Source organism: Amphibalanus amphitrite, unplaced genomic scaffold (assembly GCF_019059575.1).
Source record: "Amphibalanus amphitrite isolate SeventyFive unplaced genomic scaffold, NRLGWU_Aamphi_draft 000936F_arrow, whole genome shotgun sequence".
Classification (NCBI taxonomy): domain Eukaryota; kingdom Metazoa; phylum Arthropoda; class Thecostraca; order Balanomorpha; family Balanidae; genus Amphibalanus; species Amphibalanus amphitrite.
The window spans coordinates 13,553-28,509 of NW_024882430.1; the positions used below are offsets into that span (position 1 = coordinate 13,553).

Below are 14,957 nucleotides of genomic sequence, written 5' to 3' on the forward strand. Positions count from 1 at the left end.
GGGCATTTATTTTTCATCCCTTGGCTTTTTCAACAAAAGAAAACAACTGCAAAAAAGTGCGGTATTCCGCCTCAAAGTTGTGGGAGCACCGCCCCCATGGCCCAGAGTTGGGGGAGGCAAGCTGCCCCCCCCCCCCCGGTTCCCGCGCCTATGCTTGGGTGTGCGTCTGTCTCCACACATCTGGAACGCACATTGGCTGGTGGTGGCGGCACTGACTGGTAACTGACACATGAGGTGGTGAGGGGCAGATGGAGTGACCGAGCCCGCACTGTACGCAGTAGGTCAGGGGCTGACAAGACACCTCCCGGGCTGGGTTGTCGAAACAAGTTCAGACCGGTCCGGTTCATGTGAACGACAGCCGCGAAATCAACGCGATTCATGGCGAAGGCGTTGTCAAGTTTGAAATGAATACGTTGAGAAGTTCGTTCTAAAATAAAGCTCTCTGTGGTGCCGACTGGTGGGTAGCTTTAAGCGAAAGCAACCGTCTCCGATGCTCCGTCCAACCCGGAACCTTTCTGTCCCGGTAAACCACTCAGGACACCATGGATCGACAAGCCACCCCGGTACCCACCATCCCACCCCTCCACCTCGGTCGTTCCCCTTTGGTGTGCTTACGTTCGGGAGCTCCGTACGGCGGCCCCGCGGGGCACACAACGGGTGGTGCGGCCAACCCAAATACCCACTCTACGAGACCGTGACGCCCGGGGCGAGGCAGGGGCGGGGGGAGGGGAGGGGGCTCTGGGTTACCGGGTCGTGTCCGAATACCGCGTCAGACGCTGACCTGACCAGATGTCAGGCGGTCAGACTGCGTGGCGCGGAACATCAAAAACGCTGTCGTCAATCGGCCCAAGCTGCGGCAGCTGGGGCATCAGATAGTGACGTGAGACATGATTATGCAATTTTGCAGATCGAGGGTAACTGGGAGAGGCAGCAAATGACTGACGCACAGTCGGCCTCGAGTGAAAGAGAGCGCGCAGCTGAGAGTGAAAGGTGTTCTTTTAGCTGTTGCACATTACTCATCGTTTGTCGGTTTCTATTTCGGTTACGTTAGCAGCCCGTGACGACCAAAAACAAACGAAGCAAGTAAAAATACACCGGTCCGGCCCCGAGCAGACGACTGAAAGCGGCAGCATGAGACGCGAAAAAGTAGCAAACAACTTCAGTTACTCAACAGCAAACATCGTCTCGAATAACCAACTATCCATTCTTGGTTTTGTCCTTCAGGCTTCAGCCTCAGCCCTCAGGTTTGCGGGCTGATTTGAAGAGCGTAGAAATGTGGTTGAGTGTTTGGACAGCCGTTCCTCACGCCCCTGATAACTGGATCAGCGACCCACGTGTGTGGTATACCTAGCCTGGTTTGAACGACGTCGACATCCGGCTGTCCACCCCCGGCCTTGCAAGAACGAAGGCATGCGGACTTGTGTGCTCGCAGGCTCGCAGCTATGCAAACTTAGGACATTTCACCAATATCAAATAGATTCGGCCATGGGGCGGTATCAGCTGAAGCGTTCTTGAGCTAGCTGGAGGACTCAAAATCTGTGTATGAAAGCTATCAAGACAACGTATACCATTTCTTTCGCGTACATCTTTAGCATGACTTACCATCTCCAAATCACTACACACACACGTCAAGTTTCAGAAATGTTAAAACCAAAATGTCCACCACTTCCCAGCATTATGTTCCAGAATATTGAAGTCCCTGTCTTCACGACAAACTTATCAGCTGAACTAGTTCCCTGGGCTCCGGTAGGTCCCAGTAGGTAGAGTTATTACCCATTCCAGAGACTTATGATCAACAGATTATGAACTATACGCGGTGCCACTGACTGACCTAAAACTCGCACTCACTCACTCACACACCCCGTGGCCGACCCGTCAGAAAGTCTCCGTCAGCTGAGACTGAAAACACGACGGCTGCAACTGGCGGTGTATATTAGCTCTCGATGATGGCAGCCGGGCGGCGCCCACACGTCCACGTGATGTACACGAGTCTGAGCGAACGGTGCACAGTGCACACTGCAACTGGGGGTGCAGGGCCGCCGCTACGGATACAGAGGCCACCCAGGGCGTCAGGGCAGTGCAGCACGGTGAGAATCCAGGTCGAATACACATCAGCCGCATGGCTGCAGCGGACACAGGAATGACAACAAAATGATGGAGGGTATCTACGGATGACGGTGGATAATGTTGGATGACGCCAGCTGGAGATGAGCGGTATCGGCCGGAATGAGAGAATGACATCGACGATGGGTCTGGTCCATATCCCTTCTGTTTAATGCAGGCCATCACAATATTCGGTAATCATCAATGATCAAACAATACCGAACCTCAGTGCTGGGAACAGACAGGTTTTTGCACCAAATCGACACATTCCCTGCATCACGAGTGTCTTACATATGATACAAATGTCTTCTGAGATGTACAAACTTTGCTTTAACAAAGTCATTACACCCGAGTTGCCAGCACTGATTCGTAACACTCACACAGCACAAGAGGCCGAGATATGACTCGCCGGGCGGGTCACGTCAGTCCCAGCGGGGTCGGAGAGCACGTCAGTCCAGCTACGACGTCACCGTGCCACCGTCTGCTTCCTGAACTCGTTGAACTTCTCTAGGTACATCTGGATGGTATCGGTGGGGCTGAACGTGGCGTTCTGTCGGCTCTGCGAACAGGCAGAAACACGACCTCAATAGGCGCGACGTGACTGTATATGGTCAGAGTGGCGGAGATGAGTTCCAACACGGCACAGATCAGCATCAGTCACTCGTGCCACATTTCTGAACGAGTGACGCAGTGGCCCGCAGGGACACTAACCAGGAAATCAAACACAAAATGGAATACATATACAAACAGCGCTGCCGATCTAGGCTGACAAGCATAAACACATACAGCTGCTATCGGGAGAGCCAAGTATCCCCGTGAGATTATCTTAACTGGATTTCAAACAGTACAGCCCAGTTGAGGGGTGGTTTGAGATCTATGAATTACCAACACTAAACGATTCACTGGAAGGAATAATTCCAAGGAGATCCGAAACATCAAAGCGTGTACAATGCACATTGCACAACTTGGCCACCACCACGGCAGCGGTTGAACAACGAAGCACATTGCTGGACGCGCAGCAATGCGAGTCAGTTGGCCCACAGAGCTCGAAGGTATTCTCCGGGACCAATCTGACATATGGTTTCTGCCGTGGTGATTTGTGGTCTCTGGTGAACAGCTGTCAGCCAAGCCGACCATATTGGGCGCGGAAACTGATGGCCAGTCTCATTTCAGTCTCGATAAGAACCATGTCGCTTAATAGTCGCATTTTTCATGACGTGAAACGTAGAAAAACATCTGCTGCAACGAGACAAATCGCCTCGCAACAAAACAGATAGTAAACAGCCAGCGAATAAATATCTAATTGAATAATAGGTTGACGAGAAAATGCATTCCACTGTTTCATTGCTCTGATGACGAATTTTCCTGCACTTCCACGGGACGGGTATGAATTTATGACTCAGGTAGGCTGCCAATAATAATAATAATAATAATAATAATGTTTATTGCATACCGAAGTCGGTACATATAATACACAAACCGCACACATACATTACACATCATTCATCAATATACACAAAAAATAACTAGTGCAAAACAGCAAGATCCCTAGAACAACTGGTACACAAACCGATCTGCGGCACCATCATTCCCCCTCTGCCGTACAACATTTTCGATGCGCGCAACGAACACATTATTTAGCTCAGAAGGGGAGATGGCGGACAAATCCAAATCATTCAGTTCATACTGCTGACGCAGTCGCAAGTGCGTTTGGGCCGTCAGCCCCGTTTGGCCAGCTGGACTTGCCAACACGGCAGCAACCAGAGTGTTGGGCGAGAGCGAAAGGCGGCGCCAAAATAACATCTGTCTATATGCTATTTGCATTGGACAAGTCAACATTCCAAGGTCATGGCAGAGTTCGTGATTACGTGCCCACTTCGGAACCTTGAGAAGCCTTTTCAAGCAGTTGTGGTACGCAACGCACAGCTCGCGAGCTGCTTTCTGAACACGATACGCTACCCAAAGCTCGCATCCATACAGGCTGGCACAATGTGTTTTAAAGAGATTCGTTAGAACATCTCTCTTTGCGAAGCCAACAGTTGCTAACAACATGTTCACATTGCTGTACAGAGTGCGTTTGGCCCTACACATATCGTCAGTATCACGCAAGTCTTCTCTGATCACATGACCGAGGTACTTAAAGCACGGCACCCATTTCAGTTGCAGCCCTGTGAGTAGTATTTGGGGTGGCCTAGAATGAGTTTGGAATACCAATGAATGAGTTTGGAATACCAGACAACTAAATACCACAGAGCATACTGCATTATGAATTGATTGCAACGATGCAATGCCTTGCGATATTTACATGCACCTGACTGAATAAGACACGAACGACAACACCTAACAAAACTACCGTGCATTTAGATAATAAAAACATCATTGTGACATTTTGATAATGAATGCCGTTAAAATCAAACCCATCCATCATTAAAAGTGTTTGTCGGCCCATAACAGAACAAAAGCAGCCGCAAAAGATCAACCGGCGATTAGATGACCATCGAACAAGCCCCAAATGTTTTGACATGTTTGATCTAAAAGTCATACCGATGATAAATTATTGGCGCTGTGCGGGTTGGTATTCCTGGAGAGCAAGGTTTCCACACACACTGAACACTGAACAGGGCTTCAGCGGACAACGTTTGGAAACAGGAATGGTGAGCGTTGTCACCCGTATTCACCGAATTCCATCGCAAAGACACCAGTGACAATTAAATTTTATTAAAAGAACGCCTGGGTGTGACCAACTGCCAGGTCCAGGGCGCTCTGGTGCGCGTATGGTTTTTAAACTTTACACTTTTTTGCTGTGTATAGTGTACACTGTAGGCCATTCTCAGACTATGATAGCAAGAGTTGCTTAAAGCGGACGCCAAAAGACCAAAGCGTCATGTCGGCGATAAACGATCTAGGTTTCAACGTTTCTCTTGCAGTCAATCGTAAATTATTCCAAATACACGAACTAAACCGGGCCGGAATTCATAAAACTAAATATAAAAACATTCATCTAAAAACTTTTTGTACCACTATAGGCTGCAGCCCCTCCCGTGACCTACAGTGGACCCGACACTGACCACCGTCGCCGGGCCCATCCGGCCGTGAGTCACCGTCCGGCGACACATTCCTCCTGACCACCAGAGAACATACACAGAGCGGTCGAGCGGGCCATGATCCGACCCAGGGCGGCCGGCGCGGGCGCAGCAGACCGCCGCCGGACGCTCGACTGCCGCCCGGTCCCGCGGCGCGCGACACGCCTCCAGACGGCCGCCGCTTCCGGTCAGAGTTCGGGCCGGGATCTGTCCGCCGCCACTGCTGCCAGATGGACGGGCGGACGGACGGATGACCGCCCACTTGGACAAAACATCGCAAAGCGTCGCAGAACCGCAGCCGAATCGCCGTCGCAGAGAGCGTAAACTTGAATAGCGCACGGCGTGTTGAAATAAGGCCGTGGGTCGACCGGCTGGCCCTGGCAACTGTCTGATCTGAGGACGTAACCCATCATATTTCCCCACCCCGCCCTCCGAAGCGCTGAGACACGGCGACGGTGAGACACGGTGATGAGACACGGCTATGAGGCATGACTCCACGTAGAGCGGGCGTTTCTCTGCGAGTGACGCTCGGCGGCGGCGGCGGTGCCGAGGTGATGTCAGCCCGTGTCACCCGCCCGTGACCCGGGGGCTGCCGACGTTAGGAATAGTCTGCCGTCTGCCCTGCCGCCGACCGCCGCCAGCCACAAACAAACACACCTACTGTGGACGTCAAACCGCGTGGGACGCGACTTTTTCGCAATAACTTTTGAATGCGTTGCCTCTCAAGAACGAAACTTCGGCAATGGACGTTTCAGACCCCGGCCTAATTTTTATTACTAAGGTTTTTCAATGTCCGATCAATATTTAGGGCACTTCCCGTTCACTCGTAATGTTAAATTTTGCTCCCGAAACTCTCTCGGTGAGCAGAGGCTACACCACAAGGGGCGGAGCCATAGTGTGACGTTGGAGCTAAGCTCCGCCTCGGCTGGCCGTTGCCTGAGGCGCTACCTGACCCGAGACCGGTCAGTCGCGGTCCGTAGGGGTTGGTACGGTTCTCCAGGGTATTAGTCGTTGGTCGCTCGGCGAGCGGGAGGGCAACCAGTTCCGCCCCTGTATCGCGTGACCCCTTGCTCCGCCCAGTTACGCACGAGCGTACTCCACGCCGCGTAGTAGCGTGGGGAGGGGAGGGTTAGAATGGTGGCATGTGTAGAGGCTAGAACCGGTTTCCATCGCCATGCCCCCGCCCAGCGACATGGAGCGGGGTCGGTGACCAGGGCGCAGGGAAAGGTCAGAGGTCAGCTATAACGTAGAACTTTGTGTCTCTCTCCCCTCCGCGTGTAACGACCGCACGACAGCGGCCGGCCGCCGATCAGGCTAGACATGTCAAGGTCACCCGCAGTCAACGGGCTCAGAGGGTTGGTCGAGTGCGCGTCCGTGGCTGAAGACAGTCTCGACCATGTGCTATGGTGCCGATAGACTAGCGTGGGTAATAAGTTTTTGTTCAGGCTGCTGGGGTGTGTCATCTTGATATGATGCTTTGTAACATGTATGATACGCAACCTCGCTGGCAGTGGCCGAGAGGGGGGGGGGAGGCGGGTGCCGCCTTCACATGATTATTTCTGTTGATAGCTGCGAGAGCTGAAATTTGGCAAGCCTGACCTTTGGTTCAAGCTGAATTTTTATGACAGCAGCTGTATTAAAGTATTTTCACCCTCGCCCATATTGGTGTTTTGCCAGCGTCTATCGTAAAGAGGGGGAGGAGGGTCCGTTGGACCCCTTTGCCGTTCAGCCCCTAATCGAGCTAGAGCTTCGCGGAAAAAGAGCGTGTTGCCCGTGACGAGAGGAGGCCGATGATACCCAATTTTAACCCTCGCCAGCACAGGGGCGGTTGATGCAACCCCCCTAAGGTTTTTCGCGAATAACTCGCGTAAAAAGCGGCCGATCGCGACGAAACTTTCAGTACCCTCGCATTGATCAATTTTACGCCTACCCTGAAATTTTTTTGACCCTGACCCAAATGACCTTTGACCTGTGACCTCTTTTCCGAGACCATGTTTGGCCGGAATCGCGATTCGGCGTATGTCGGCTCGCATTAGCCGCGCGTTTGCAAGCTTTTCGTGGTTTCAAACGTTCAAACATGTGATTTGATGTTGCTCCCATACATTAGGGTGGGTTTCAAGGTCAGCTGAAGGTCAGGTCAGGTCATTGACCTTTGGTGACCTCGGGTGACCTTGGTTCACTTTTTCGAGTTTTACATGCTTCTAGGCTAGTTTTTGGAGCTGAATTCGAATTTGGCAACCATTTGAACATTTACGAAGTAGTTTTGGTGCCTTCGTAACATGTTACGAAGCTGTCAGAGGCGGTTGACACGTATTACGAATACCCGTCACAACCCCTACCGGTTGACCTGACCTGACCTGACCCGACCTGGTCTAAATTCTTAAAGACATCATCTCTGATCAAAACTAATACGATATTCGTGATCAGCACCCCGGAAAACCACATAGCAGCCACACTTTACGACTTTCTAACAGGTCCCGATTTTCCCGCTTTTTGGGTCATTGACCTGACCTGGAAGGTCACCCGATGACCTAGGACCTTAAAATTGGGTATCATCGGCTTCCTCTCGTGACGGGCAACACGCTCGTTGGGACCTGTTAGAGCTTCGTAAAGTGAAGCTGTTATAGGGTTTTGAGGGGTGCTGATCACGAAATTCAAGTTAGTTTTGATCACAGATGATGTTTTCGGGCATTTAGGCCAGGTCGGGTCAGGTCAGGTCAGGTCACACGTTACGAGTGAACCAAAACTACTTCTTAAATGTTCAAACGGTTTCTAAATGCGAAATCAACTCCAAAATCTACCCTAGAAACATGTAGAACTCGAAAGAGTGAACAAAGGTCATCAAAGGTCAGTGACCTGACTGATCTTCACGTGACCTTGAAACCCACTAGAATCCATGCGATCAACATCCTTTCACATGTTTGATCGCTTAAAGCCACAAAAAGACAATAAAACGCTTTCTACTCGAAATACGCCAAAACGCGATTCCGGCCAAACATGGTCTCGGAAAACAGGTCACAAGTCAAAGGTCTTTTGAGTCAGGGTCATGCAAATTATAGGGTAGGCGTAATATTGAATAACTCGAGGGTAATGAAAGTTTCGCCGCAATCAGCCGCTTTTTGCGCGAGTTATTTGCGAAAAACTGAGGGTAGGAGGTCTGTTCGACACCCTCCTACAATTGCGAAGGTTAAGGTCAGGCTGTTGACCAATGGCGTCAAAAGTGAACCTCTGTAAGGCCCCAAAATGTCGCGACGTCGCAGCACCCTTCGTGCCAGGGGACTTTTCAACGGGGAATGAAGCTTATATGATCTAGTACTATCTCCCAGAGGCCTCACAACTTGTATGTAGCTATCTCGTATTTTTCTTAAGAGTCACCTGAAGTCAGGTCGGTCACGCAACCTCACGATTATTAATCAATTGGGAAATATGAAAACTGTTATTTTGGCGCCGGGAGCCATCTAAAGCTGTTTAAGCGCATGCATTCGCGATTTTATACAATTTTTGCAAGCCCCAGCATTCACTTTTCCATTCTTAAAGTTAGGCGACTTCATTTATGACGTCACTAAGGTCACAGGAGATTTCACCAAAAAGTCCCGATCAAATTGAGCTAGCGAGTCGGGAAGCCACCAATGGACTTGTAAGGACCTACCGCATCGAAGAAGCGATATGACCTCCTTGAGTCAGCCTCGTGGCCTGAGTGGCTCTGCCCTGACATGACCTGAGGTAAACACCTTAAATTGACCTCAACAAAAACAAAGCGTAAACTATTCGACGCGTTTTAGCATGCAAAACTCTTGGCTCTGTAGTCTGTAACCACTTAAGGTGAAGTTGTTTACCAAAAACCGATCCCGCGACTTGGAGCACTTATACTGACCTCAGAGTTTATCGGTGGACCTGAGACATTCAACTCGGGTACCAGTTGCTGCATCTCATACGACGCACGCGCTCAGTTTTATCCGCAAGGCGCTAGCTCAATTAGGGGCAAAAAGACGGAGAGGGGTCGTAATCGCCCCCCCCTCGGCCGGGGTATATGCAGAAAACCCAAAATTCCGTTGAAGGTTAAGCACTGAAGTGATATATTATGATGCGAGAAGGTATAGGTAAAAACAAGTATGCACACGAGCGGATGTGAATTAAACTGTGTTTGAGGTATGCCTTTTTATTATACATTCGATTTGCTTTAGTTATTGGTAAGAACAGATACAACCAAGAAGAGCGCCCCTGAAGAAAAGGTGGCGCACCGGACGGGTGCGATTTTAAGGTCCAAGGTCAGTCGGGGACCTCAAGTTCGGATCAAGCGCTGCATGTTAGGGTTAAAACTTAATAAATAAAAAAATGGGAGCAAACAAGCATCCCGATTTTGGCAGCATTGTCCGGCTTTGTCACGGCACTCATCCACTCCCTCGGCCGAAATATTAGTTCCTTTTTGTATGAGTTCTGGCATAATCCCGCACATTATGGTGCATGTTGTTTGCCATGAAAAAAGCATGTTCAGCTACGTTCTACGCAGTACGCACTAACCTAACCACCATCCCATCATCCACCACTAGCCACCATCCCGTTCTGTGATCCGTTCCACCCCACACGAATCAGCCGAGATACTAGTCAGTCTGGCTAGCGCTATCCTCCCCTCCCTTCCTGACTGCACAGCGCTAAAACCCAGAGCCGAGACTTCCCGAGCGCGACCTCTGACCCCACGCGGTCCGAAGGGTCGGCCGATGCCTGAGGGCGCGCCGCGCGCCGGCCACCCGGATAGCCTCTGCCGAGTCTCCCTTCCATACACCGTTTACTACGCGCTCGATTCATTCATGATTCTGTGTTTCCGCGTCCCTCTCGCTAGGTGGCACCATGGATGTCATAGGCGATCCCAGGAAGATTGCGGCCAGAATACCCCAAACGGCAGAAAGTGAGGTTTTTGGTGGATATCTCGGAAAGTATTTGGCATACAACGATGAAATTTCACAGTCTCGTGGTAAATGTGCATATACATAATCCGGGTTGATACTTATGCATTTAAACATTATATAGGACCAGATATGTCCGAAAAAGCAAAACCAACAAGACTTTTACTGGAGAGCCGTACGCGGTGCTTCCTGCCAACACACCCAGCCGCATGGCGTACGGTTCTCCAGGGTATTAGTCGTTGGTCGCTCGGCGAGCGGGAGGGCAACCAGTTCCGCCCCTGTATCGCGTGCCCCCTTGCTCCGCCCAGTTACGCACGAGCGTACTCCACGCCGCGTAGTAGCGTGGGGAGGGGAGCGTTAGAATGGTGGCATGTGTAGAGGCTAGAACCGGTTTCCACCGCCATGCCACCGCCCAGCGACATGGAGCGGGGTCAGTGACCAGGGCCTCGTTTCATAAAAGGAATTACTTACGGCGTTCCGTTAATTATGCCAGATTTGGCGTATTTGATGCCAATTCGGTTTCATAAAGCCGGAGACCGGAGTAATTCACCCCATCGAAAGTACGGAGCTTCATTTACGGCAAATGCTCGATTCCGGACCAATTGATGCCATTTGGGTTTCATAAAACGACGTAATTAACGCCAAATATTTTATCAAGCTCTTGATATCAGTGGTGTAAACTACGCACAAAAATGTTGCGTGATTTTGAATTAATGTGAAGATTCGAAGCTAATTTTTAATATACCTATTTTATAATGTTGAGCCCGGTGAGGAAGAAAGAACAGCCAAAATGAGAAAAAGAAACTGCAAATCTTCTGTACCAGTCGCTTTTTGTGGCCACTATCGGAATTTTGTTTATTCGCCGCGCCGCGCCACTTTCGTAGTTAGGCACTTCTGCTTAGCTGGCTTTCTGCTGTTTTTAATATATTGTTTTAATAAAGGATGGTCATCAATATCAATTTTGTTTTTTCATACATAATTTTTTAAGATTTAAATTCAACATCATTGTTTTATAAATTCTCGTAAAAAAATAAGTGTTGACATGAAATTGTAATTTGTAGAACGCTTGATAAATTACGGTAACTACGCAAATGTGCTTAGTTACGAAGGTGTAAACAATTCCAGTTGTGGCTTTGTGAAACGGATTTATTTGCGCTCCGTAGTTTGAAAGGGTGTGAATTACGGAAAGGTGTAAGTTACGGCAGAGTTTTATGAAACGAGGCCCAGGGCGCAGGGAAAGGTCAGAGGTCAGCTATAACGTAGAGCTTTGTGTCTCCCTCCCCTCCGCGTGTAACGGCCGCACGACAGCGGCCGGCGGCCGATCAGGCTTGACATGTCAAGGTCACCCGCAGTCAACGGGCTCGGAGGGTTGGTCGAGTGCGCGTCCGTGGCTGACGACAGTCTCGACCATGTGCTATGGTGCCGATTAGTGATGTCAATTACGGAAAATCGGAATACCGATACCAAACCAAATACCAACCAAAACCGTGTAGAAATACCGAAAGTCGAAACCAAACCAACTTGGGAACATGAGGAAAATACCAAATTTTTACCGATTTCTTAGCCTCCTAACCATTAGCAAGGGTTCATGATACCAACAAAATACCAAACACATTAGCATTGAAATACCAAATACCGAGTTGGTATCGGTTTGGCATCGGTATACCAAAAAGTTTGTATCCGATTGACATCTCTAGTGCCGATAGCCTAGGGTGGGTAATAAGCTTTTGTTCAGTGCATATGGCTGCTCGGGTGCGTCATCTGATATGATGCTTTGTAATGTGTATGATACGTTTAAAACCTCGCTGGCAGTGGCCGAGAGGAGAAGAGGGGGCGGGGGACGGGTGCCGCCTCCACATGTCTATTTGCTGCGAGAGCTGAAATTTTGCAAACCTGACCTTTGATTCCAGCCGAATTTGTATGACAGCAGCTGTATTTTAACCCTCGCTCATATTGGTGTTTTTCCAGCGTCTAGCATAAAGGGACCATGTTTGCGTTGACCATGTGTTGGACCCCTTTGCCGTTCAGACCCTGATCGAGCTAGAGCTTCGCGGAAAAAGAGCGTATTGCCCGTGACGAGAGGACGCCGTTGATACACAATTTTAAGGTCCTAGGTCATTTGTTGATAAGTCAATATATACTCAAAAGTCGGCAAAATCGGGACCTGTTAGAGCTTCTTAAAGTGAGGCTGTTATAGTGTTATAAGGTTTTGCGGGGGTGCTGATCACGAATTTCAAGTTAACTTTTATCACAGATGATGTTTTCGTGCATCTAGTCCAGGTCGGGTCAGGTCAGGTCAGGTCACATGTTACGAGGGAACCAAAACTACTTCGTAAATGCTCAAACGGTTTCTAAATGCGAAATCAACTCCAAAATCTACCCTAGAAGCATGTAGAACTCGAAGCAGTGAACTAAGGTCATCAAAGGTCAGTGACCTGACTGACCTTCACGTGACCTTGATACCCACTAGAATCCATGGGATCAACATCCTTTCACATGTTTGATCGCTTAAAGCCACAAAAAGACAATAAACGCGCTCATAATGTGAGCCGAAATACGCTAAATCGCGATTCCGGCCAAACATGGTCTCGGAAAACAGGTCACAAGTCAAAGGTCTTTTGAGTCAGGGTCATAATAATTTTAAGGGTAGGCGTAATATTGATTAACTTGAGGGTACTGAAAGTTTCGTCGCGAACAGCCGCTTTTTGCGCGAGTTATTTGCGAAAAACTGAGAGTGGGGCGTCTGTTCGACACCCTCTTACAAGAGCGAAGGTTAAGGTCAGGCCGTTGACCAATGACGTCAAAAGTGAACCTCTGTAAGGTCCCAAAATGTTGCGACGTCGCAACACCCTTCGTGCCAGGGGACCTTTCACTGGGTAATGAAGCTTATATGATCTACATAATACTATCTCCTAGAGGCCTCACAACTTGAATGTAGTTATCTCGTATTTTTCTTAAGAGTCACCTGAAGTCAGGTCGGTCACGCAACTTCACGATTATTAATCAATGGGGAAATATGAAAACTGCTATTTTGGCGCCGGGAGCCGTCTAAAGCTATCTCAAGCGCATTAATTCGTGATATTATACAATCTTTACGAGCCCCAGCATTTACTTTTGCATTCTTGATCTTAGGCGACTTCATGTATGACGTCACTAAGGTCACAGGAGTTTTCACCAAAAAAGTCCCGGTCAAATTGAGCTAGCGAGTCGGGAAGCCACCAAAGGACTTGTGAGGACCTACCGAATCAAATAAGCGATACGACCTCCTTGGGCCAGCTTCGTGGACTGAGTGGCTCTGCCCTGATCATGACCTGAGGTGAACACCTTAAATTGACCTCAACAAAAATAAAGCGTATACTATTCGACGCGCTTGAGCATGCAAAACTCGATGGTGCCATTACCTTGGCTCTGTATCCACTATGGTGAAGTTGTTTACCAAAAACCGATCCCGCGACTTGGAGCACTTATTCTGACCTCAGAGTTTATCATTTGACCTGAGACATTCAACTCGGGCACCAGCTGCTGCATCTCATACGACACACGCGCTCAGTTTTATCCGGAAGGCGCTAGCTCAATTAGGGGCGAAAAGACGGAGAGGGGTCGTAATCGCCCCCCCCCCCGGCCCCCTCGGCCTGGGTATATGCAGAAAACCCAAAAGTCTGTTGAGGGTTAAGCACTGAAGTGATATATTATGATATGAGAAGACATAGGTCAAAACAAGTATGCGGGTGTGAATAAAATTGTATTTGAGGTGCCTGCCTTTTTAATTATACGTTCGATTTGCTTTAGTTATTGGTAAGAACAGAGGCAACCAGGAAGAGCGCCCCTGAAGAAAAGGTGGCGCACTTGACGGGTGCGATTTTAAGGTCTAAGGTCAGTCGGGGACCTCTAAGTTCGGGTCAAGCGCTCCATGTTAGGGGTAAAAGAATGGGGGCAAAAAAGCATCCCGATTTTGGCAGCATCGTCTTCGTCATGCTGTGTCACGGCACCTATCCACTCCCTCGCCCGAAATATAGTTCCCTTTTTGTATCAGTTCTGGCATAATCCCGCACATTATGCTGCATGTTGTTTGTCATGAAAAACAATGCATGTTCAGCTACGTTCTACGCAGTACGCACTAACCTAACCACATCTCACCATCCATCACTAACCACCATCCCGTTCTGTGCTCCCTTCCACCCCACACGAATCAGCCGAGATACTAGTCAGTCGGGCTAGCGCTATCCTCCCCTCCCTTCCTGACTGCACAGCGCTGAAACCTAGAGCCGAGACTTCCCGACTCGCGAGCGCGACCTCTGACCCCACGCGGTCCGAAGGGTCAGCCGTTGCCTAAGGGCGCGCCGCCCGCCGGCCACCCGGATAGCCTCTGCTGAGTCTCCCTTTCATACACCGTTTACTACGCGCTCGATTCATTCATGATTCTGTGTTTCCGCGTTCCTCTCGTTAGATGGCTCTACTGATGTCATAGGCGATCCCAGGCAGATTGCGGCCAGAATACCCCAAACGGCAGAAAATGAGGTTTTTGGTGAATATCTCGGAAAGTATTTGGCATACAAGGATGCAATTTTACAGTCTAGTGGTAAATGTGCATACACACAATTCGGGTTCATACTTATGCATTTGAACATAATATAGGACCAGATATATCCAAAAAAGCAAAACCAACAAGACTTTTACTGGAGAACCGTACGTTATTCATGCTTGCCCTAAGGGCTGCAAGAATGTATTTGCAATGCGCCTCTTGTCGGTATTTAACCGTGAAGGAAGCCGCGATAAACTGCTCATCAGCCTATCTACCTACATAGAGTATTCTTTTTAGAATGGACCGAGTGTTGACTGTTCGCACTTCTATCAATGAAATATTTTC

The 14,957-nt window shown here is 49.3% G+C and overlaps 1 protein-coding gene across 1 annotated transcript in view; it reads right to left on the reverse strand.

Moving 5' to 3' along the window:
- Positions 1-1,915: 1,915 nt before the first annotated feature.
- Positions 1,916-14,957, reverse strand: part of LOC122368287 (mediator of RNA polymerase II transcription subunit 20-like) — a 29,852-nt gene continuing 16,810 nt past the window's right edge. Inside the window, exon 5 of the mRNA XM_043342086.1 lies at positions 1,916-2,662. Coding sequence (XP_043198021.1) covers positions 2,570-2,662 — 93 coding nt within the window. The 3' untranslated portion in view covers positions 1,916-2,569. The remainder of the gene's footprint in view (positions 2,663-14,957) is intronic.